This window comes from Larus michahellis, chromosome 4 (genome assembly GCF_964199755.1).
Source record: "Larus michahellis chromosome 4, bLarMic1.1, whole genome shotgun sequence".
In the NCBI taxonomy this organism is placed as follows: Eukaryota; Metazoa; Chordata; class Aves; order Charadriiformes; family Laridae; genus Larus; species Larus michahellis.
Window position 1 is genome coordinate 78,920,464 of NC_133899.1, and position 23,283 is coordinate 78,943,746.

Sequence of the window (23,283 nt, forward strand, 5' to 3'; positions counted from 1 at the left end):
CAAGGATGAATCTCATCAGGGCCCATGGACTTGTGCACCTTCAGGTTCCTCAGATGGTCTCAGACCTGATCTTCTCCTACAGTAGGTGATTCTTCATTCTCACAGTCCCTGCCTTTGTCTTCTGAGACTTGGGCAGTGTGGCTAGAGCACTTGCTGGTGAAAACCAAGGTGAAAAAGCTGTTGAGTACCTCAGCTTTCTCCATGTCCTGGGTAACTAGGTCTCCTGTTTCCTTTTGGAGAGGGCCTACATTTTCCAAGTCTCCTTTTTATCACCGGCATACCTGTAGAAGTTTTTCTTGTTGCCCTCGACATGCCTGGCCAGACTTAATTCTATCTGGGCTTCAGCTTTCCTAACCTGATCCCTGACTGCTTGGACAATTTCTTTGTATTCCTCCCAGGCTATTTGTCCCTGCTTCCACCCTCTGTAGGCTTCCTTTTTGTGTTTGAGTTTGTCCAGGAGCTCCTTGTTCATCCATGCAGGCCTCCTGGCATTTTTGTCTCACTTCCTTTCTGTTGGGATGCATTGCTCCTGAGCTTGGAGCGATCCTTGAATATTAACCAGCTTTTCCTTCCTTCCAGTGCTTTAATCCCCTGGTACTCTACCAGTCAGACCCCTGAAGAGGCCAAAGTCTGCTTTCCTGAAGTCCAGGGTAGCGAGCTTGCTGCGCATCCTCCTTTCTGCCCTAAGGCAGAACTTGAACTCCACCATTTCATGGTCACTGCAGCCAAGGCTACCCTTGTGCTTCACATTCCTCACCAGCCCTCTCCTTGTTGGCAAGAACAAGGTCCAGCATAGTACCTCTCCTCATTGGGTCCTCTATCACTTGGAGAAGTTATCATCAACCCATTTCAGGAACTCCCTGGATTGCTTATGCCCTGCTGTGTTGTCCCTCCAACAGCTATCAGGGTGGTCAAAGTCTCTCATGAGGACCAGGACTTGTGAACATGAGGCCACTCATATCTGTCTGTATATCTCCTATCTGTGTAGAGGGTCTCATCCGCTTCGTCTTCCTGGTCTGGTGGCCTGTAGCACACCTCCACTGTAATGTCACCCATCCCTGCCCTTCCTTTAATCCTGACCCGTCAGCTCCTCATCCACCCCCAGGCAGAGCTCCATGCACTCCAGCTGGTCATTGACATAGAGGGTGACACCCCCTCCTCAGGTCCTCTGCCTGTCCTTCCTAAAGAGCTTGTACCCTTCCATTCCAATACTCCAGTCACAGAAGCCATCCCACCATGTCTCCATGATACCAGTAAGATCATAGCCCTGCAGGCATGCGCATATCTCTAACTCCTTTTGTTTACTCCCTGTGCTACCTGTGTTTGTATAGAGGCATTTAAGTTGGGCCCCTGATGAAGCTGACTTACTGGCTCCAGTGGTTGGAATGCCTTTGTGCCACACTGAAGGTGCTCTCCTGCAGACCTGTGATACTTCTCCAGGCTCTGGGATCAAACTGGTAGGAGTGGAATGGATTGAGGTTTCCCTCCCCTGGCAACTTTAGTTTAAAGCCCTCTTCATGAGCTTGGCAAGCCTCTGACTGAAGGTGCTCTTCCCCTTCTCTGACAGACGGGCCCCACCAGCCCCCAGTAGACCTCATTTCTCAAAGTGAGTCCCCATGGTCTAAGTAACTGAATCCCTGGCTATGGCACCAGTCCTGTAACCATTTGTTGATTGGCCAGACTCGACTGGCCCTTTCAAACCCCTTCCCTTTGACTGGGAGGACTGATGAAAAAAATACCTGCACTCCAGAGTCCCTTATCACCACTCGCAGGACTCTGTAGCCCTTCTTGATACTCCTCAGATTGCTCCTGGCAGTGTCACTGGTGCCCATGTGAAACAACAGTAGTGGATAATAGTGGGCTGTATGAGGCTTGGTAGTCTCTTGGTGACATCTGTGATATGAGCCCTGGGTAAGCAGCAAGAAGAATCTGCTAATCTTATCAATGCTTGAAGGCATTCTTCCTCCAGGGCTCTAAATCACAAACCTACCTCCTGATGAGCCCAAAACAAGTCAGCTTGTGAACTTTTATGAATTTAGAGTAAGTTTTCACCTTGATCTTAATTTTAGAATAGAGTTCTGCAAGTTACTGTAATAAAACATGCTTTTGCAATAATGCATTTTTCTGAAATTAACAGGTGTGATAACATGCTAATATTGCAGGCACCAAAATGCATCAACTCAAGATTTGGTCATATGTCAAGGGTAATAAACTGAAACAGGGACCTTCTAACTTGATGTAATGAAAGTGCCTTCACCACAAGAACATGGGAACTAGTTCCTAAGAGAGGCTATGGAATTTCTGTCCTTGGAGGTTTTCAGATCCTTACCTGGACAAAGGCCTGAGCCACCCAGTCTAAATTCAATGCTGACCCTGCAGGAGGTTGTACTAGATGACCGCTGTCTCTTTTATTGCAAGAACTGAGGAGAATGAAATAGGAGATGGGTTCAAAACAAACAAAAGGACGTGATTTTTCATACACGGTTCAGGTAAGATGAGCATTAGGAACACTTTGCTACTGACTGCTTTGGATGATAGAAGTTATGTGGGCTCTAGTCTGGACAGGTTCACAGAAGAGATCTATTAGGAGTTACATATGGAAACATCTTGCTCAAGAGCCTTCTGAGCTCTGAAAACAAGAACTAGATGTAGATACTAGAGTTAAGGGAAGAAGCTGGGGAGTTTCATATGATTGCCTGGCTCTTGCACTCTTTCCTGGCACCTGCTCTTTTTGATCCGAGACAGAATACTAGGCTAAACAGACATTCAGGTTGATCCAGTACAGATGCTTTTAGGACCTGAAATCCACAACACAATAATGTTTATTCACTTAAGTTACTATTCACTATAAGTGGAGAAGCCTATCTTATCGTGGTGGTCTAGTGGCTAAAGCATGGTGGAGTTACGAGATAAATTCAATGAGTTCACACAGCTGACACAGCATGAAAGACTTGCTTCATAGCATCAATGTAAATTAATCTCTCTAGAGCAAGAGTTTGTCTTATTTCTACTGCACAGACCTAAACACACAATGACACTAGGCAACTTACATTTGATGTACTTTGTAATTGGCATGAGAACTGACCTTATTGAGGGTTCTGTAATTACTCACATCTAATCACATTACCAGAATGACTCAAAATTGTTAGGGTTTCAAAGAAAAGCAGCACAGAAGTTTTAGTTGCAGAAGTTTTAATCAAAATTCTGACTTTGAATAAAGGGCTAGAAGATATTCTCTCCTGCTTCTGAATTGCAGATAAACTAAAATTCTGTGAATTGATGGAAGATGACAATATTGAGGAAGAATTTTTGATGGTATAATGTCAGGGAAATCAGTCTACAAAAGTTAGCAATAGTTCTGCAGGTGTAAGACTCTGCTAGACTTTCACAAAACCCCCACCAAACTCTTGATTTCTAGCCTATGCTTTCTCATGTGCAACTGAAATCAAATTACTTTCCAACATTTAGCCTGTAATGGGTCCCAAAGTAATGACCATTCTTGGTCTAGTATAGCATCATCTCTTCCAACGCTATCTAAAAAGGGAGCCCCACACAATGCAATCCTGAGCCTGCAGACAGCTTGCATGCTGTCCGAAACTCCCATGAGATAGAGCAAAGTCCTCTCTCTTCCCATTGCTCCTGTTTTTCTTGCCTCCTACTTCCTTCTGATGATGTCTTTTGATTATTTAGAAGAAGGAAAAGCATACATGTATTATTTTCCCTGTACTGCAGCATTCTCGCTCTTACACCTTCCATACTGCATGGTTTCTCCCACTCTCCCACAGCCATGCCCTCAGTTGTTCTGTTTTTCTTTACTTGCCTGCCCCCAGTCAAGCCCGTCTATGCTTTCCCACGCCTCTTTGCAGACTCTCTTTCCCCTACCTATGACTTTCGTTCTATCCTGAGCTAGCAAACATCCCATTTCCTGGCTTTTTGATCCTTCTCTCTTCCCAGTATCAGAAGAGCAAAAACCCCACGGAGCCACACTTGAGTCTACCACTGCTGCCCTTGTTGAAAGAAGCAGGTGCAGATTTCCCCACCCTGAGCCCCCTTGGCTTTTTCAGTCCCCTTCTGCTGCTGCAATTATCGCTAGCGCCAAGGCACAAGCTGGGACTCCTCACCAGGGACCCATCATTGCTCTGCTGCCTGGCATAGAGGACTGGAGGAAGAAGCGTAAGGGCTCTGCTGTATGGCAGCCCACCTTTGCCCATCCCATCCACTCTTTCCCTAAACCACATTCTCAAGTGACTGCAGCTTTGCCTGGAGCACTTAACTCTGTCCTTAGCTGTAGCTTCTCCATGCACCAGCACTGGTAGAGATCTTAACGTCACCGGTCTGAGCTGGGAGCGAGTAATGAGTAACTTAAATTCACCTAGCGGGTTCTCTCATGTTACCGCTCCCTCCTTTTCTAGGTCATTGATGAGTATAGGGATTGGCACAGTCCCTGGTGATACCGGTGACAGCTCTACTTTGTGAGCTGACTGTTATTGACTCTTTGCTATCTTTTAACCTTGCAGCGATCGTCCTCTGTGCCCGAGGTTCAAAGTCCTTACGGCCTTTCTCTCCTCATCTGCCACCATTGGTGAGAGTGTATCCCGGGACATGGTGGAAATCAGCTCTCACACATGTACTTATCCTCCCTTTTGTCACGTTTCGGAGGGTCGCTAGGGCTCCGGGACTGCAGCAGGAGACTCATCCGGCCTCTTCGCTGAGGGAAGAGCATCTTTAAGGCTGTGCACCCTTCCTGTCAGACCGCGAGACCCCGCGGTACGCTCCTTGCTGCCCGGGCGGCATCCCCCTCGCTGCCCTGCGACTCGGGGCCGATGGCGGGGGGCCCCTGTGTCTCCCCGGGGCGGGCGGCTCCGCCGGGGCGTTGAGGGGACGAGGCCACCGGCCCACGCGGGACTGTGGGAGGGTGGCGGGGCGGGCGCGGGGCAGCGGCGGACAAAGCCGGCCCGGCGCCACCTCAGGCTCCCGCCCCGACATCCCCCCGCGGGCTTCTCCGCGGCTTCCCCGGGCAGGCGCCTGACTCCCCGAGGGAGGGCGGGAGGTGTCGCCCCTCACCCTCGCCAGGGCGCCGCGCCTCCGGCGGCCGCGGTGGCGCTGCCGAGCAGAGCCGGGCGCTGGGCGCCGAGCGCCGGCCGCCTGCCCGCCCGCCCGCACCCCCTCCCCGGCCGGCTGGCTGGCTGGCTGCGCGCACGGCGAACATGGCGGCGGCGGTGGGGCGGGACACTCTACCTGAGCACTGGTCCTACGGCGTCTGCAAGGACGGGCGAGTCTTCTTCATCGAGTAAGGGGGGGCGCCGGCGGGCGGGGGCGGCGGGGGAAGAGGTGCGGGGGTGGAGGGTGGCCCCGCTCCCGCCGCTGCCCGCCTCCCTCCTCGCCGGCCGGGCGGGCGCACGCAGTCACTAACAGGTGCATGTTTTCCGCTTCCCCCCCGGCCCCAGCGACCTGACCCGCACCACCACTTGGCTGCACCCTCGCACCGGGGAGCCCGTCAACTCCGGCCACATGATCCGCTCAGGTGGGTGCCCGGGGGCGGCGGCCCCCGCCCTGCCCTCGCGCCGCGCACCGTTAACGGCCGCTCCGCTCCCCCTCATCATCGCCCCCCCCCCCCCCCCCCCCTCCCCGGCCAGTGAGGCGCCCGGGGCCGCGGGCGAAGTTCTCACCCCTCCTTCCCCGCTTTCTTTCTCTCTCTTCCCCCCCCCGCCTCCATTGCAGACCTGCCCCGCGGATGGGAGGAGGGCTTCTCGGAGGAGGGCGCCAGCTACTTCATCGAGTGAGTACTGCCCTGCCCTGCCCTGCCCCGCACCGCCGGCGGGCGGCCGTTGGCGGCGCGGCCCCGGCCCGCCCGCGGGGTCGCCTCAGGCGGGAGCGGGCGGGTGGGAGTGTGTGTGCGTGAGGGGGCGCCGGACCGCTTCCGCCCCCTCCCCCCAACCCGGCACGTCCGCTGATTTAATTAATTAATCAACGCGAGGGAAAGTGACAATGAGGTGTGCGGTTTCGGCGGATGGGGAAAGTTGGCTGCTGGGAGCGGCGGGATGCGGGAATTCCCCCCCAGCCCGCCGCGCTCGCTCGCTCGGTGGCTGGCAACAGGTTTCCTCGGAGGCGGGCTCTTCGGTTTTTGTTGGTTTTCCTTTTTCTCTTCCCCCCACCTCTCTTCCTGGTATTTAAAGTGCGGTTTGTGGCAGGTGGAGCGTTGCGTTGCTGAGCGCCGGTCATGGTTGAAGGTGGATGGCTGGTTGGTTTTTTTGGTTTTTGTTTTTTTTTTGTTGTTGTTTTAATTTTAAATGGCTCGTGGCTGCGGATGCAGCATGGGGAAGTTTTGCCAGCAAAAGGCTTTCAGTGTTTCTTCCCAGAAACGGGGCTGAACAGATGAAATTGCCTTGCCTGGGCTGGTGGTGGCTGTCGTATCTTTAATGTAGTATATCTTCTTTGGAGAACACCTAAAAACTTGAGATGTGCTGCCTGTTAAGGCTCTCTTATTCTATAAGATGCAAGCATGTTGCAGTAAAATAGAATAATTAAGAGAGCTTCTGTCAAACATTACGTATATAATGCTTTTTCAAATGTAAACACTGATGTAAAAGTAGAGATTTAATCAAATCAGTAAAACTCTGGTACACCCTGGATATGGAGTTGTGTGTCACTTACAATGTCTTTGCATTTTCCTTTGGAAATCTGAATGCGTGACAAATGCAATGAAACTAACAGAAAAGGATTGCAAAACCCTCAAACTACCTTATTGCTTTAGTGACCGACTGGGACGGTTAATCCAGGTCATAAAGTACAGTCCCTTATAACCACTGACAACTGTGTCACAGCATCTAGTTTTGAAATGCCTGTAGAGTGTACCCCAAAACCTTTGACAAACTTGAGGTTTTTAGTAAATATCAAATTTCAGAATGATACTGGGCCAGGTGAAGGAGGGATTGACTGAAGGCATCATAAATACTTCACACGGTAGGATGTTTGTTAAATAAAATCCCAAACGATCCTAAAATCTCCTTTTTTTCCCTACAAAGGAGTAAAAAGCCCATCAGTCCCTGTTTGGCTGAGCCAGAGAATTCCTTACAGTGCAGGACTGGGCAGTTAGTTTAGCCCAGTTAGTTAGAGCAGCAAGACATTGGAAAGCAGCTGAATGCCACTTATAGCAGCCACCTTTTAACTATCACCAATGTATTGAAAGAAAAGTTATGTATCTGACTGGTGGAACTCTAAAACATGATAACTGTACAGTCTGTAAATGTAAAGTAAACAGATGTATTACACAGATACATCAACACAGACTTCTTTCTTCTTTGTAGGAATACGTCTGTTTGTTTGTCCTTTCCAAAAGCTTACTGGTGCAATTTTAGAACAGCTTATATGCCTTTTCCTGGCTGCTGTATTTGGAAGACCATTCTCATGTCTTGTTCGTCAGGCAGTTACAAAACTTTTAATTTCTGATCCATTAAATTATAGTTGTGTGTAGTGCATTGTCATAACTTGTGCTAATAGCATTCTTTAGCTTGAACTGGAATTGCTGCAACGGAGTGTGTATTTTACAGAGCAATTGGATAAACTCGACCATCTTTAGCTAAGTTTTGTGAGGAGCAACAGCAGTTTTGCTGACATAAATCTGTTCAGCTGTACTGCTTTCCACCAAAGATTCACCTGATACGGTATCCTCTTCAGCAGTGATACTTCCCCCAGCACTGCTCTAGCCTCTCTCTTTTCAGTTCAGAGGCTTCTTGAGCCAAGTGGAATTTCTGAGTTTTTCTTCCATGAACATATTGAGCTCCCCTTGTGCTCATGTAAACATCAGCATCCTTAGATGAGGATTTCCATACTTCACTGCTCTGTTCATTCCTCCTATGTTGCTTCCACGTGATGGGTTCTCAGCTTACAGAAAAGGTTGCTGGTCCCTAAACGCATGATTTCACATGTTGTACTACCAAATTCCATTTTCTGGCATTCCAGCTCACGGAAACCATGAGCTCTTCTGCATAACTACCCAGTCCTCTTTGTACTGTTGATAGTTTCCCATGTGGTGTCATCTACAGAAATTTCTTGAGCACATTCTTATTCCTTGGCTACTAAGTTATTGAAGGGCGTCAGGATGGATGCTATAAGTAAGGCCTTTCTCTTGTGATAATTTCTGCTTTTAATACAACCTGTTGTAGTTTTTCCTCTCTGGTCAATTTATTTGTTTATCTTGTAAGTCTTAATTCTATTTTAAATATTATCTAAGTATTATTCTTTTAATTTAATTAAAGTATTACTAAGGATTATTTCTATTTTAAATAATTTGATGTGGCAGACAGTATCAAACTTTTTATTTAAATGTATATTGGCTAACTCCACTTACATAACTCATTTGTGGTACAGCAGTAATCAAAATGTTAGATAAAACATTGGAGGTGAGCTGTCTTTGACTTAAAAAAATTAAAATTAACTGATCTTTTGTCCATTTACCTCCATGTCTTTATTACTCCCTCCAATATGATGGACAACCTTGAAACATCGTATATTAAAGCAAAGGCTTATATAAGTCAAACTTAATATCAAAACCAGGTAAGCTTTTCTCCCCTTTTCACATACCATGAGTTTGAAGATTTTCAGAACTCCACTTCTGATGGATAGAAGCTCTTCAAATTAACACGCTTTGGTTTCTAATGTGGTTTTTCTTATGTGTCAGTGCTGTTCTGTAGTTTAAGGGGGACTATTGTGCCTTCGTTTATTTACTTGAGATGTTTGCTTGAAATCACATCCCCTCTTAGTCTTGTTTTGCTCCACGAAATAAGCTGGGTTCTTTGTCCAGCCCTTTAAAAAGGGCTCTCCGTCTGTTTGATTATCCTGTGGTTCTTCTCTGCACCTCTTGCAATATGAAGTCATCTTTGTTACATGTGAGTGAACAGAATTGTACACTGGAATGAGCTGTTGTGAGACTCTCAAACAACAAAAGTGCTTTCTTGGCTCTAAAAATTTCTCAGGTTTCTACATTTTAGTTTGTTCGCTTATTTGGGGAAGACACCCACAGTGACAGCACATGTGAATGCTGTGAATTGCCTCATACATTCTGATCTTTCTCTTCCTTCACTGCTTTAAGACTGTAATTTATATTAGGAAGCCATGTATGAAGCTACATTCTGGTTCTTCCCATTTGGGCACATCCACATCTTCCTGAATGATTTTCTCTGTTCTGATTAGGTTTCTTCAGGTTTTCTTGATAGTAGCAAACCCTATTAGCTCAGTCCTGCCTTTTATCCTTAAATCACTAAATAAAACATTAAATAAATGATGCATAAAATGATTTTTCTAGATCTCTATTTGGTAGTTTTGGTAAAATCTCGCTGTTTCTTTTGTGGCTTATTTGCAACTTAAATAGCTTGTCCTAAGGAGAAAATGGGTTAACTTTTTATACAATTTCATGTCTTTCCACATAATTGCTTCAGCATCTTTATTACTCTTAATCAAATAAAGACATCGTGTAATCAGCTATACTCAATAGAGATAACAATTTTGAAAGGTTGCAATTTGGTCACCATCGCTTGTGAACTGTTAGACTTTTTTTTATCAATGTGACTTATTTCCTCTTTTCTTCGAGTGACAAAAATATGTGAACACAGCAATTTAACTTTTTTTTAAACCAAAAAAAAGAGTGTTCAATTTGCTCAGCATGCCAACCTTCCATCTACTTTAGGAGGAATATTGATTTAGGTGTGATCATAGGACTGGATGTTTCTTTGTCTAAAAGTATCATGGATGTTGCATTTTCTGACTTTGAGTGCTGAGGACAGCTTGCACTACTCTTTTCCATCTCTTGTTTTGTTTGTTTTCTCTGCTGATGTTTTTGAAATATGTTGTGTTTATTGGGCAACTGCTTTGTGTTTGAGTTACTGCAGAAAGGAGGTTGTTGGTGAGCATATGTGGAATTGAATGAAGAATTAACAATGCTTGTTCCAGTTTGTTTCTGGTAGCTGGGTTGCTGATGCACAGTGCTAAGTGTGGTTGGCATACTCTCTTTTTGGGGAAGAAGACGTGACATGCAGGGAAAATAGTGACTGATGGAAAAACAGTGCATGCATGTATTATAGTTCAGGCTTTTGTTTCCATTTGCTTATTATCTTTTTCTGATCATCTGAAAGACTTAACGAAGTTGGAAAGCTATGAAAGTCTGGAATGCTTTTTTTGTTACCTTCTTATAGCTCTGAAAGATTGAGATGAGTATTTATGTGAAAGGATGGGTTCTTCCAGTATCAGATACCTAGTTGGTGTGTATTAAAGTATGTTAAAACAAGTGTACTGCTGCTATAGAGGTTGTTTTAGAATGCTGCAATAATAATTGCACATCTCAAAGGTATACATATCATTGAAATTGTAGCCTAAAATTGAGAACAAAAAAGTGGAATTCAGCACTTAAATATCTGAAGTTAACCCTTTGTCTGTTTATTTCTGAAATTAGTTTTTAGTCCAACTTGGCCTCTTCTTCGGCTAACAGTGGATGTAACAAGAAACCAAACTTTTAGCAAAATTGCCACTGTTCATAGCAGTGGTCTGTGACTTTGTAACTGTTTAATTCTTTTATTTAGCTTTTACTGTATGTAGGAAATACGCACGGTATGTGTTTTATGTGTTTGGAAATATTAGACGAGCAAAGAACACAGAAGTTTGTGAACACCAAATTGAAGTCTGCCTTTAACTTTGATTCTGTTGTGCCAAATGTGTACACTTAGATACCACGTCACTGAAAACCACACAAGAGCTCAGATTCACCTGCTGTGGGCTGTAGACCATACCCAACTAATGATTATTTAATCAGAGAAGCCTAAAGGGGAAGAGACCATCTGGATTACTGAGTTCAGTCCTTTCGATTATCTGAAAAGATTGTTTTATAATCTCATTAATAATTTTAATCAACAGGTTTCTTCTGCCCTGCAGAAATTCCTGTCTTCCCCACTCCTAGTAGGATGCTGAAGACTGTTTCTTTTTAGTGGCTGCTTAGGTGGACTAAAGCATTACTTACTCTGTGTGTTCCATGTCCTAGTGTAAATACAAATCATTATTATTTTTTTTTCTTGCTCTGTTTTCCGTGATGGTTATTGCTGCAGAAGCAAAAGATATTGGAGCACTTAACTACTGTACGGAGTAGTGATGTCCCTCATAATGAGATCTTCAATATAGATTATCTTCTTTATGGTTCTTGGACCTGTGCTTAGATAAAAGGTCTCAATTAGTGTATAAGTAAATATATAAACTGATATGAAATCCACCTGTGAGGAGCTGGCCTATGAAGTACTTCACTCTGTCATTGCTGTGTATAACCAGTTTGAGTTGGGTAGAGTTCCCGAAGTAGAATAAAAATTGTGTAGCTGGAACCACATGAGAACTTCACTAACCAAAAGTGAAGATGTTTACACCATCACTAGCAAATTTGAGGATAGTCTCTGGAAAAATGAAAGGACTTTGTGTACTGTAAAATGTCACAGAGAAACTTTTAGGAAACGAAACCTGGACTGGTTCCATGACAATGGGTAAAGCTCTAGTTTGGCTAAATCTTGAAAGGCATCATAAGCAGCAATCAGTAGGTTATGACTGCTTACTAGAATTCAATCAGGAGTTGTCCTTGAGGGGATTAGACTTCATTGAGGTAATTTGTACGGGCGGAAAACCAGATATTAAATTGAGAAGTGGAAGAAAAATGCTAGAACTGGCTTTTGTATAGAAATACGAGGGTAGCCAAGCTGTCCCATCCTGCAGTTCTGCAGAAGCAATAGATGGTCTTGAGCGGCCTCTACTGGTTCACTGGCAGGAAATTAGGCAGCAAGACAAAAGCTGCCAGGATGGGGGTCGATCTGTGTTGGTGCTTTTTATTATTAGTTTTTACCTTCTTGTAAGGAAGTGTTCTATTTGGGCAATGGGAAAGAAGAACTACATATACAGTAAAAGTAAATAGTATTGCTTATACGAGTTTCTCTATATCTCTTCTTTTGTCCTTTGTTCTCCAGCTCTGGGCTTGATCAGACAGCCTGTTTAATAAATTTTGTTCTCCTGTATTGTGAATAGAACTGAGCTGGGAATATTGGACCTGCTGGGTAGATACAGTAGCTATGTTTCGTTCAAGTTGGGGAAACAACTAAGTGTCCTTTTTTGATGACAGCTAAAATGAGAGATCACTCATTAAAGAGTGAAGTAAATGCTGATAGATTTGTACTCAGGCAGAGGTTGCTGATGATTGCAGAGAGCAAAAGAAGTACTTTGTAGTTTAGGTCCCAGAAGGAGGCCAAAAGGGTACATTCATGCTGCCTGAATTGCAGAGTGCCCTCTGCAAGAGCAATCTTGGAACTGTGCATAAGGAAAAGGCCATGTGCGGTTTGATTCAACACTGTATATGAATGAAGAGGAGCATTGTATGCATTCCTTGGAGGCAGGGGGAGGAGTGTATAAGGGGAGGTGCTGGTTTTGTTTTTAAAGCAAGGCTGCACCAAAAATACTTAGCTTGGTTTGTCAATCCTTGTTTGCCTTTTTTCCAAAATACACACGTTGGAAAACTGGATTTTGACTACCTGAGGAGGCCAGCAAGGATAACATATACTTAAAGCATAGTTCCTGTTAACTTGAGGTATTGTTTTGGCTGTTGAACACTTCTGAAAAATCAAAATTTTCTGTGAAATAGAGGGACAGTCTTTTGTTCTGGTTGGGATTCTATGACTTATTTGTGTTGTAGCTCAGAAACAAGGATACGAACTAGTTCTTCAGAGCTGCCAGCATCCACATTTTGTTCAGCATACATTCTAGCTTCTTTAATATGAATCTGTCAGAAAAAAAAACTTCATTCATTCAGCCTCTTTCCTGAAGTAGTGTCCGCTTCTGCATTCTTTGTATCTGTGTGCAGGTGAACATGAGCGTGTGTTTTAGGAAGCTGCACATTGCAGTGAGGGTTTCAATATTTCTGAAAGTCTGTCTAAAATGTAAAAATTAAAAATAAATACAGCTGTACCAGGTAGATATTGCAATAGTCTGAAAAATAATCTTCTGTTACATTTCAGACCGCTTTTAGAAGCGTGCAATGTATCTACCACATCAGATGAGGAAATAGGTAATCTATTCAAACCTTTTAATTTCATTTTGTTACCTATTATCTATCAGAAAAGAGAGAATGTCAAATATTTGGGGCAGCATAATCTTGATATTAATACTACACATTTTGTTGAAGAAGGTTGCTTCTTCAATCTGTCCGTAGCAACTGGACCTAGTTAAAAGGATTACCTGTCTGCAGGCAAATATATTGTGCATGATGTTTTTGTATTTTATAATGGAGGAAATAAAAAAGTACCTTTTCCAGGTGACTCTAAATACTCGCAATATTAAACAGTCTTGGCAAGTGCTTCAGTGAGGAGGGAAGTGAACGTTGTGAAGTACATAGGTGCAGGTTTTTTTCCCGGCTTCTGTGCCCTGCATTGTCCCATCATTCCATTTGCTGCAGCTGGAATATATTAAAATAAGTTTTCACCATGTTACTGATCAAAGTTTGCCATTATCTCAAATATTTACATTTCATTGGTACAGATTAAGTGTACTGCTTCAGTATTGTAGTGCTGCATCCCTGCAAAGACCAACTTGAATAATGTGGTGTCACATTTACTTAATATCACATCCGATTCTATCTATCTGGTATGACTGTACAGTCTAATTTACTGTTAAATCTAATTTGTTTTGTCCTTGCCTCCTAGATGTGCTTTTTTAAAAATGTTTTTTTTTATGACCTTGGCTTGGGTAACGGTAAAGGATGGGGCTAAAACCTCATTTTATTTGTAGTTTAATTGTCTCTTCCTGCAGCGTTATTAGACAGTTTTACAAGGTCTGTTCTGCGATATTGTCCTTAGAAGCAGAACTTTTAATTTAAAAGCAGATTTGTAATTAAAGATGTTAAAATCCAAGAAGAATCTGGTTAAGTGCCCAACCCTTTTCTTTTTGATTGTCTGCCACATAGGACTTGGCAAGAACGTCACTGACTTGTCTAGACAGGTACAAAAGCTTGTTACCAATACATAGTAGGTATTTGCTTTTCTGCCTGTAGTTTTCTGTTTAAACCCTTGTTTTCCTTATTGCTTATCTGTATCTTTATAAAGGGTTTATTTTTATTTTAATAAAAAGTACAACCAAAACCACCAAAACTTTAAAAATTACATTTGGATACATGCTGAAACAATGCATTTGAGTAATACTGGATTTTGTTTACAATGTTTTGTCAAGTGAGGACTTTTATTATATCTTATTTACTTCCTGGAGGCAAAATATCCTGAACTAAGAGCAGAGTACTGAATATTTTGAAAATACATGTTGATTCTGCAACATGCAGGCAATTTTTTCCAGGAGCTCCATATAGATTATGATTGTAAATTATGACTAAGCAGAAAAGCTGCTGTTAATTTTTTACTTTATTTCATCTGAAAAAATGTAGAGTTACTGGATTTTTGCAAAGTGCATATTTGTTTCAATACGTCAGAGTTTCACAGTCATCTTCAAACTAGCAAAATCTTGAGCAGCAGCTTTCACTTGACTTTAATGTTGACTTGGTTCTTTGCTTTTTGCAGTTATTTCTCTATCCCTTTTCTGGGCGGAACAAAGACTCATTTTGATTAACTTAGGATATTGCTTTTAATATAATGGAGAACAATGAAAAAAGAGAGGCACTGTTTATGTCAAGCAATGTAAATCAGAGGGCAAAAGGCAAATTAATTTTTTTTTTAATAGGTGTCTTTTTAAGCAAATTTTTAGGTGTCTTAAATGTGTGCTCTACAGGTTAACCTCTTAGTGCTTGAGTTCCTTGCCTACTTTGGATCAAAGGGAAAGAAATGAGGTTTATCCTATTACCTAGAATAATAAATCTGTTAGATGTGTTTCAGCAGAATGTTTAAACACCTCTGCAGACAGAACTATGCTAATGGGTGTGATTCATTATATGTAATTTTTGCTGGTTGGTAAAGCAGCATTAGTAATATTTTCTTTATATTTTTCTGAAGATCAGGAGTTATAACATTAGCTGTTTGCATGGTGAGATAAGACTGACAAAATCTAGATGTAGACAGTTGTTTCACAGAGGACATGGTGGTTCAAAACCACGTTGAATTGCCTGAACTAAAGTAAAATTAAATTCATAAAAGTTAGCTGCAAAATATTGAAAACCATTTTTCTTAGACGATATCAAACACTTGATATTTATTGTTACTGTCTCAGGATATCAGCCCTCTTTTTTTTATTTTTTATTTTAAGAGAGTCATTTGTGAACCTGACATTTTTTTAATGTAAAGTTGTTGCTTGCTTTCCAGTTAAGACAGTGATGTTGTCAAGTGGCTTGAGAGAATGTTTTTATTTCCTTCCTTGCAGATCATAGATAGGTGCTGTTGTTTAAATGCTACTTTTGTGCTTTACTTTTTTAGTATAGAAATACTTGAATACCTAAAACTATTTCAGATAGTGGTAAGATTTATTCCTTCAACATTGTGTATGTAATTACTCCCAGTATTAAATGTTAAATAGCCTGACCTCTTTCTTTTTGCTTTTCCAGTTAGCTGTGTAGTGAGTTGCAGTTTGAGCTCATTGATCTTAAAAAAAATAATAAAATCAATGACTTATTTTTACTCGTCTCATGTGAAATCATTATATCAAATTCTTCTAATAAACAGATCACAGGTATCAAGTCGGGCTTTGATATACTAATTTAACAGTGTATTTAGTCCTTTCAGTTGAAACGTGAAGTGATAAATCTTTGTTTCATCAAGGTGTTGGTATCGCTGTAACAGATACTCTTCAGTGTCACTGGCTGGTTTTTCTCTTACTGCTAACTCATTTGAGAAGGTGGACAGCTAAATCTCCAGATGAAGAGTTGCGTTTCCATGCCTTTGGAGAGTATTGAATTGTCTAAGGAAATATTGAAACAACAGAACAGAGGAAGGAAAATTGAAATTACTGAGGTGTATGACAATATCATCTGACAAAGAAGTAAAACAGCACTCGCTTTTATGACTTTCAGTATACTTCCATCTGTGGCATGTGGTTGCTGGGCATTCAGTATGTGATTATTGGGCGTGAAATTCAGGTTTTGCTAATGCATTTTTATTGCAGTTGAAGGATTAAAAAACTCAACACAGGTAGAAACATAAATTGCAGTTTTTCCTGAAGTAAGCATTACTAACCCAGAACATCTAGTGTCAAGGTTAAAGACAAGATAGGAAAATACACGATTAAGGCATTCAAACATAATACCCAGTATTTGTTATGCAGGAACTGTCATACTGATGCAGAATAGCCCTTGCTTAGAGATTTGCAAATAATATGGATTTTTAAACTCTGGTAGTTTCCCTCTCATTTACTGAGCAATTTGAAATGCTGCAACAATATTACTGTTTTTGCCAGGTGATTCAGAGAATTTCAGTAGAAATCTTCAAGTTTTGTATGAGATTTAAATAACCTTGTACTTGATGAATTTCTGCACGGCAGGGAAATGTTCACTTCTGTATACTGACTGCAGTAAGGAATCATAGAATCATTTAGGTTGGAAAAGACCCTTAAGATCATCGAGTCCAACTGTTAACCTAATACTGCCAAGTCCACCACTAAACCATGTCCCTAACTGCCACATTTACAGGTCTTTTAAACACCTCGAGGGATGGTGACTCAACCACTTCCCTGGGGAGCCTGTTCCAGTGCTTGATGAAGAAATTTTTCCTGATATCCAATCTAAACCTTCCCTGGAGGAATTTGAGGCCATTTCCTCTTGTCCTATCACTTGTTACTTGGGAGAAGGCACTGACCCCCACCTCACTATAACCTCCTTTCAGGTAGTTGTAGAGAGTAATAAGGTCTCCCCTCAGCCTCCTTTTCTCCAGGCTAAACAACCCCAGCTCCCTCAGCTGCTCTTCATAAGACTTGTGCTCTAGACCCTTCACCAGCTTCGCTGGTCTTCTTTGAATGTGGAAGATGGGATCTCAGCTGGGACTTTCCCTTGGGATGGCTGCAGAGTCAGACGGTAGCTGAACTGCAGTGGCAGTGTCTGAACCGGGGCTTGCCAGGGGGCTCGCTGTGCTCTCCCCACACCAGTGCAACACACCAGTCGGCAGTGGGGGGGGCCAAGGGGCAGGGTGTGCTGTGTGCCAGGCCCAGCAGATAGTCTGGGGGTAGCTGGCTGCTCATACTGGGTAGGCAGAATCTGCTGTCATGGTTCCAGTTCTAATAATAACAGTAAAAAACATGCCCCAGACATTGATTGGAAGCATGTGAAAACACTGTTTAAACTGAGTTTGCCTACATAAAATAATCAAGGTTAGCAGAAGAGGAGGAAAGATGGGAAGTAATTCTGGAGATGTAGATAAGCAGTGAAATGAAAACTTTTTGATTTGGATTTTTGGATGTGTCTGTATGTTCATGAATTAGAAAAGAGATGAAGCATTTTGAACGGTCATCAGTGTCGACTTGAAAAGGCCAGAAGCAGTGTTTGCATTGGATATTATGGACTGTTTCAAATACAGTTTTGGGGGGATTTAAAATAGCCCCCCACAAATCTATGTCCACTTTCTGCAACTTTTACAGCATCAGCATTGCATATAAGGAAGCTCACAGTTTTTTATTTTTCCCATTGACCAGATGCAATGGTCAGCTGCCTGAAAGGCTTGTCCTTTCACTGGTCAAACCTGTGGTTCTGGTAGCGTAGGAGTAGCTGGGTGATGAGGTGCTTGGGAAGCTGCAGAAAAAGACAGGCAGGCAATGCTCAAGAAGCGAACGATGGAGCTATATATATCGGCCATCTCTGAGGACGATAAGTTCTTGAGTGAGCAGTGAACAGGATGTAAAACTTAGTGATGTGGGAGGCTTGGAAAACATTGGTTTAAACTAGTTGCAAATAAACTATTACATACTACTGATAAATAAGATGGGCTAAAGAGGGAAAATGAGGAAGACTGAAGCTTCTATATATGTATAATGTGATTTTTCTCTTCCCTCACCAGAAAAGTAGCAGTCAGAGAGGAGAGAGCTACAGGAGTCCAGTTTTTTACAGCTCATCTTCCTCAATGGATCTAGTAGGGTACCTACAGTTAGCAATTTGAGGGGTGTCTGATTACCAGTGTGGTGTTCCTGTGTCACTGTGGTAGGCAGACATCAGAAGCATGAGTAAACTGTGGTTTGTGGAAGTCAGATTGTGTTGCCTGAAAAAAAAAAAAAAAAAAGTAGCTATAGATTGTGTTTTTGAGTAATGTGATTAGTAAGGCTACAAGAATTTTTGAATTATTGATGTACGGAACAGAATTTTTTTCTGTAGGAAGATGAGATGATGTGTAATTTTTGTTTAGGCTGTCATACAGCTATTTCCTGAGCGGTTTCTATAACTATAATGAGGTATATTGTAAATAGGCCAATAGGCCTGTTACTTTTTTTGGGGGGGAGGGGAGTAGATAAAAAGTGAATTTTTATAGATAATGGCCTGTTAGTGAATATTATGTTTGTTTCCTTTAGAGAGAAAATTTCAGATGGCTTATTTCTGATGAATTTTTAAGATTTCTATGATTAGAAGCACAATAAGAAATTCTATTAATGAGCTGAATAAACTGTGATAGTTCCAAATGAGCTAATGCAGATGGGGTCAGTTTAAGAATAAATAAAGTTCAGCACCAACAATTTTTGTTTTTCTCAAAATGTTAATGACAAATTAACTTTTTTTCCATTCATCTTATCTTTCAGGAATCTCATTAATGATAATGAACATGTTTTCTACCTGTTATTGGGTCTGTGTAATGGTTTTGGGTGAAACTGAATTAGAGAAACTTGCTGAGAATGCTGTTCTGGATGAATACCGGCATTTGTAAAACATGTTGGTGAAAATATAAAATATATTGAGCATGATTATATGTTTGATTGATTTAAGAAAATTCTTAAGTATTCTGTCACAAGGTTTCTTGGTTCTGCAGTAGTACAGAAATCTGAGAGATTGTTGACCTCTGCAAATATATTAAAAATTCTACTGTATTATTTTTATGTTTTATTCAGCTCAGCAGCTTCCATGCCAATGGACTTCACATTCCATTTATTTTGGCTACTGAAATTTGTAGCAAAAATGCTAAATTGCAGTGAAAGACTTCTCTACCAGACAGGTGAATAGAAATACAAAGAAGCTATGAATTCAGGGTGCTATGGTCTGTGAAGAGTGCCCGTGTGAGGAACTACAGTGGAGTAGTAATGTTAGGAAAGCCCCAATGTTTTCAGCTGATTTGAAGGTAGTGTCCTTGTTTCTCAGTTGTGTTGTGGCTTTCTTTACGTTGAACTCTATTTCAAAAGCTATGAAAAATGTTCAGGAAACATCAGAACCTGCCATGTTCCCCAGGCAGTGAAAGCAGAGAGAGGTATCCTGGGAAGAGTATAGGGTCACTGCCCAGTTGTGCAGGGACAGGGTCAGGAAGGCTAAGGCACAGCTGGAGCTGAACTTGGTAGGGGATGCAAAGAATAATAATAAGGGCTTCTAGAGGTATGTCATCCAGAAAATGATGGTCAAAGAAAGCATACCGCTGATGAGTGAGACTGGCAAACTGGTAACAATGGATGAGGAGAAGGCTGAGGTACTCAACAACTTTTTTGCTTCGGTCTTCACTGGTAACCTCTCTCCCCACACCTCTGGAGTGGATGGACCACAAGGCAGGGACTCGGGGAGCAAAGTCCCTTCCGCTGTAAGAGAAGATTTGACTGCCTGTAAGAGAAGGGTTTGTGACTGCCTGAGGAACCTGAACATACAGAAGTCTATGGGAGATGATGAGATGCATCCCAGAGTCCTGAGGGAACTGGCTGATGTAGTTGCCAAGACGCTCTCCACGGTGTTTGAAAAGTCATGTCAGTCAGGTGAAGTCCCTGGTGCCTGGAAAAAGGGAAACGTTGCACCCATTTTAAAAAAGGGTAGAAAGGAGGGCCCTGGGATCTACCAATGTGTCAGCCTCACCTTTGTGTCTGGGAAGATCATGGAACAGATCCTCCTTGAAGCTGTGCTAAGGCACGTGGACAACAGGGAGGTGATCTGAGACAGCCAGCATGGCTTCACCAAGGGCTAGTCCTGCGTGACCAACCTAGCGGCCTTCCATGAGGGTGTGACTACATCCGAAGAGCTATGGATGTCATCTGTCTGGACTTCTGTGAGGCCCCCATCCCCCACAACATCCTTCTCTCTAAATTGGAGAGATATGGATTTGATGGGTGGACTGTTTGGTGGATGAAGAATTGGCTGGAGGTTGCATCCAGAGGGTAGTGGTCAACAGCTCAATGTCTGCATGGAGATCAGTGATGAGTGGTGTCCCTCAGGGGTCCATATTGGGACCAATATTGTTTAATATCTTCATCAACGACATAGACAGTGGGATCAAGTGCACGCACAGCAAGTTTGACGATGACATCAAGCTAAGTGGTGTAGTTGACATGCCTGAGGGGATGGAATGCTACCCAGAGGGACCTGGACGAGCTCAAGAAGTGGGCTTCATGAGTTTCCACAAGGCCAAGTGCAGGATCCTGCACCTGTGTCAGGGCAGGTACAATATAGGCTGGAGGATGAGCGGAGCCCGGCTGGGAAGGATTTTGGGGTACTGGTGGATGAAAAGCTGGATGTGAGCTGGCAATGTGCACTTGGAGCCCAGAAAGCCAACTGTATCCTGGGCTGCATCAAAAGCGTGGTCATCAGGTCAAGGGAGGTGATTCTGTCCCTCTACTCCGCTCTGGTGAGACACCACCTGGAGTACTGCATCCAGCTCTGGAGCCCTCAGTACAGGAGGGACACGGACCTGTTGGATCAGGTCCAGAGGAGGGCCATGAAGATGATCAGAGGGCTGGAGCACCTCTACTATGAGGACAGGCTGAGACAGTTGGGGTTGTTGAGCCTGGAGAAGAGAAGGCTCAGGGAAGACCTTATAGCAGCCTTTCGATACTTAAAGGGTACTCATAAGAAAGATGGGGACAGACTTTTTAGTAGGGCCTGTTGTGATAGGACCGTGGGTAAAGTGTTTAATCTAAAAGAGGGTAGGTTCAGACTACATACAAGGAAGAAATTTTTTCTGATGAGTGTGGTGAAACACTGGCACAGGTTGTCCAGAGAGGTGGTAGATGTGTCATCCCTGGAAACGTTCAAGGTCAGGTTGGACGGGACTCTGAGCAACTTGATCTAGTTGAAGATGGTAGGGGGGTTGAACAAGATGGCTTTTAAATGTCTGTTCCAACCCAAACTATTCTATGATTCTATGAATGGATTATTGTAAGAAAAACCAACCTTCCTAGAAGCTTTGAAGTACTTGTGAGGTAGACAAAACAATTTCTGTCTAATAATCAAATAAATTACTTTTTGCAGGGAAGTAGAGAGTTGGCATTAGTTGGAGAGCCAGTAGAAGTTAGCATTAATTGAACTGCTCTCTTCATAAACAAAATTACTTCTATTTATGAAATATACTCTGCTTAACCATTGAAGTACTTTTGCTTACTTGTAGTTGTTTTTTGTAATGTTTTGGATTTTTCTGAATTTGATATAAGAAATTTGTCAGTGGATATTTCATGTTGCACCAGTGTTTCCAGAAATTAACGTTTGGTTATCTGTGGTAGAGGTCACAAAGCAATTTAAGTTTTGGCAGTAAATATGTGGGTCCCACTTGCTTTTCACTTCGGAAGTAAGCTAGAATAAAATGTCTCTTATTAGTATGTGATAAAAATGGATTTTTTTTTTTAATTTCACTATAGACTTTTTTGAGTGCTTCAGATAACTTTAAATAGCAAATCTTCATTTCATTTTCTATTTTCAAGCTGGTTTTGATCTAGAAACATAAATTTTTTCTTCCATTCCTAGCGGGTCATAAATTACAAAAAGAACAAGGAGCTTAAGTGCATTCCTGATAGTTTTTCTCTGCTTCTGGCATAGTTGTTAACTGAATTAGCTGAATAAGAGGAGGAAATATTTCGTCTGTGCCTGCCCAGAAGCTAAAGCATTAAACAAGCTTTTGAAAGTAGTTTAGAGGTACAAGATTTACTTTATCACCATATGTTATGGGCTAATTAAATTAACAACAATGATGTTAAAATGTGGAGTTTCTGATATGATACAAAAGATTTGTGTGGTATTGTTGTGTTGAAATAATCATGTAAGCATACATTTTGAAAAGTTCCTGGTAATGGTCTTGCATCAAGGTCTTAAAAGCAAGCCTTGGAACTGGAATTTTAAAAGCTATATGTAAAATAAATAAATAAATAGAATTTTAATATTAGGTAAATTTTTTTTCTTTGTGTCATTCCATCTAAGATAGCAATTGCTTTTATAATGACTCCCATTCTTTAAGAAAGGTACAGAGCTCTAATCTTGGAAGATTTGGTCAATGAAGTTATTCCCTCTACCTAATCAGTTTGCTTCAAAATGTATTTATGTTAAAATAAGTTTATAATGATGTAGCTAACAGCATCTTCCCTCACCCTGCAAAATGTACTCTTGAAGCTCAAGCAGGTCAAAGACTGTCTAGTAGAAGTTTTTTTTTGTATCTCATGCTGGATAAATAAATCTTCTGAGAAGGTGAGCGCTTGCCATTTTCATAAGACGACATTATAAATATGCTACTTACTGAAACAAATGGCTTTGAGGAAATATTTCTGGATTGGGTATTTTTCTTGATGCTAGGAAAAATAGTTGTATCTCTTTTTCAAAAGCTTTGGAAAACAGTAGGAGCAATTCTGTCGTAAGTCTTTCCTGGAATTTGTGCCATTTCGGATGTTAAAAGGTCAGTCAGAGATTTGCAGTAAACTTTTAGCTTGTAGGTGTTTTGTCCATTTTTCCTTCTTTTTTAAAGTGTGGACCTTTACTATTGATAGCGATAAAGACTCTTCACTAAGTATTCACATAGGCTAGGGTAACTGTTACAGTGAAGCTTTTAATTTTTTTCTTTTTTTTTTTTTTTTAAGGTGACTAATCATGAGGATGGCTACTTTCTTTCAACAGATCTAAGAAGTTTGTACTTAATCGGAAATAGGACAGGAGAGGAATGTCCTTTGAAGCTTTCTAGCTCTTAGGTTAATACCTCCCCCAGTGTTGAAAAGTTTCTACAGGGCATGAAACACAGGTTTATAGTTAGGTAATGCTTCTCCGGAAATAAACTGTAAAAAGACTATAAAAACCCCAGTTTTTAGAGATGTTCTATTTTGGAAAGCAACTGTTTGAATGCTTGGAATAAAGGCAGATCAACCCACTCAAATGAGCTACTGCTTAGTTTGTACTTAATAAATGTGGGGTTGGTTTGGGGT

At 42.1% G+C, this 23,283-nt stretch overlaps 1 protein-coding gene across 3 annotated transcripts in view; it reads left to right on the forward strand.

The window, feature by feature from the left end:
• The first annotated feature begins 5,160 nt into the window (after positions 1–5,160).
• PLEKHA7 (pleckstrin homology domain containing A7) overlaps positions 5,161–23,283 on the forward strand; it is a 167,351-nt gene continuing 149,228 nt past the window's right edge. The window contains exons 1-3 of one of the 3 annotated variants that reach the window (XM_074585831.1): positions 5,161–5,290; positions 5,448–5,524; positions 5,722–5,779. In XM_074585831.1, the coding sequence (XP_074441932.1) occupies positions 5,208–5,290; positions 5,448–5,524; positions 5,722–5,779 (218 nt within the window). In that variant the 5' untranslated portion in view covers positions 5,161–5,207. The remainder of the gene's footprint in view (positions 5,291–5,447; positions 5,525–5,721; positions 5,780–23,283) is intronic. The other 2 variants (XM_074585833.1, XM_074585832.1) reach the window with 2 other exon arrangements.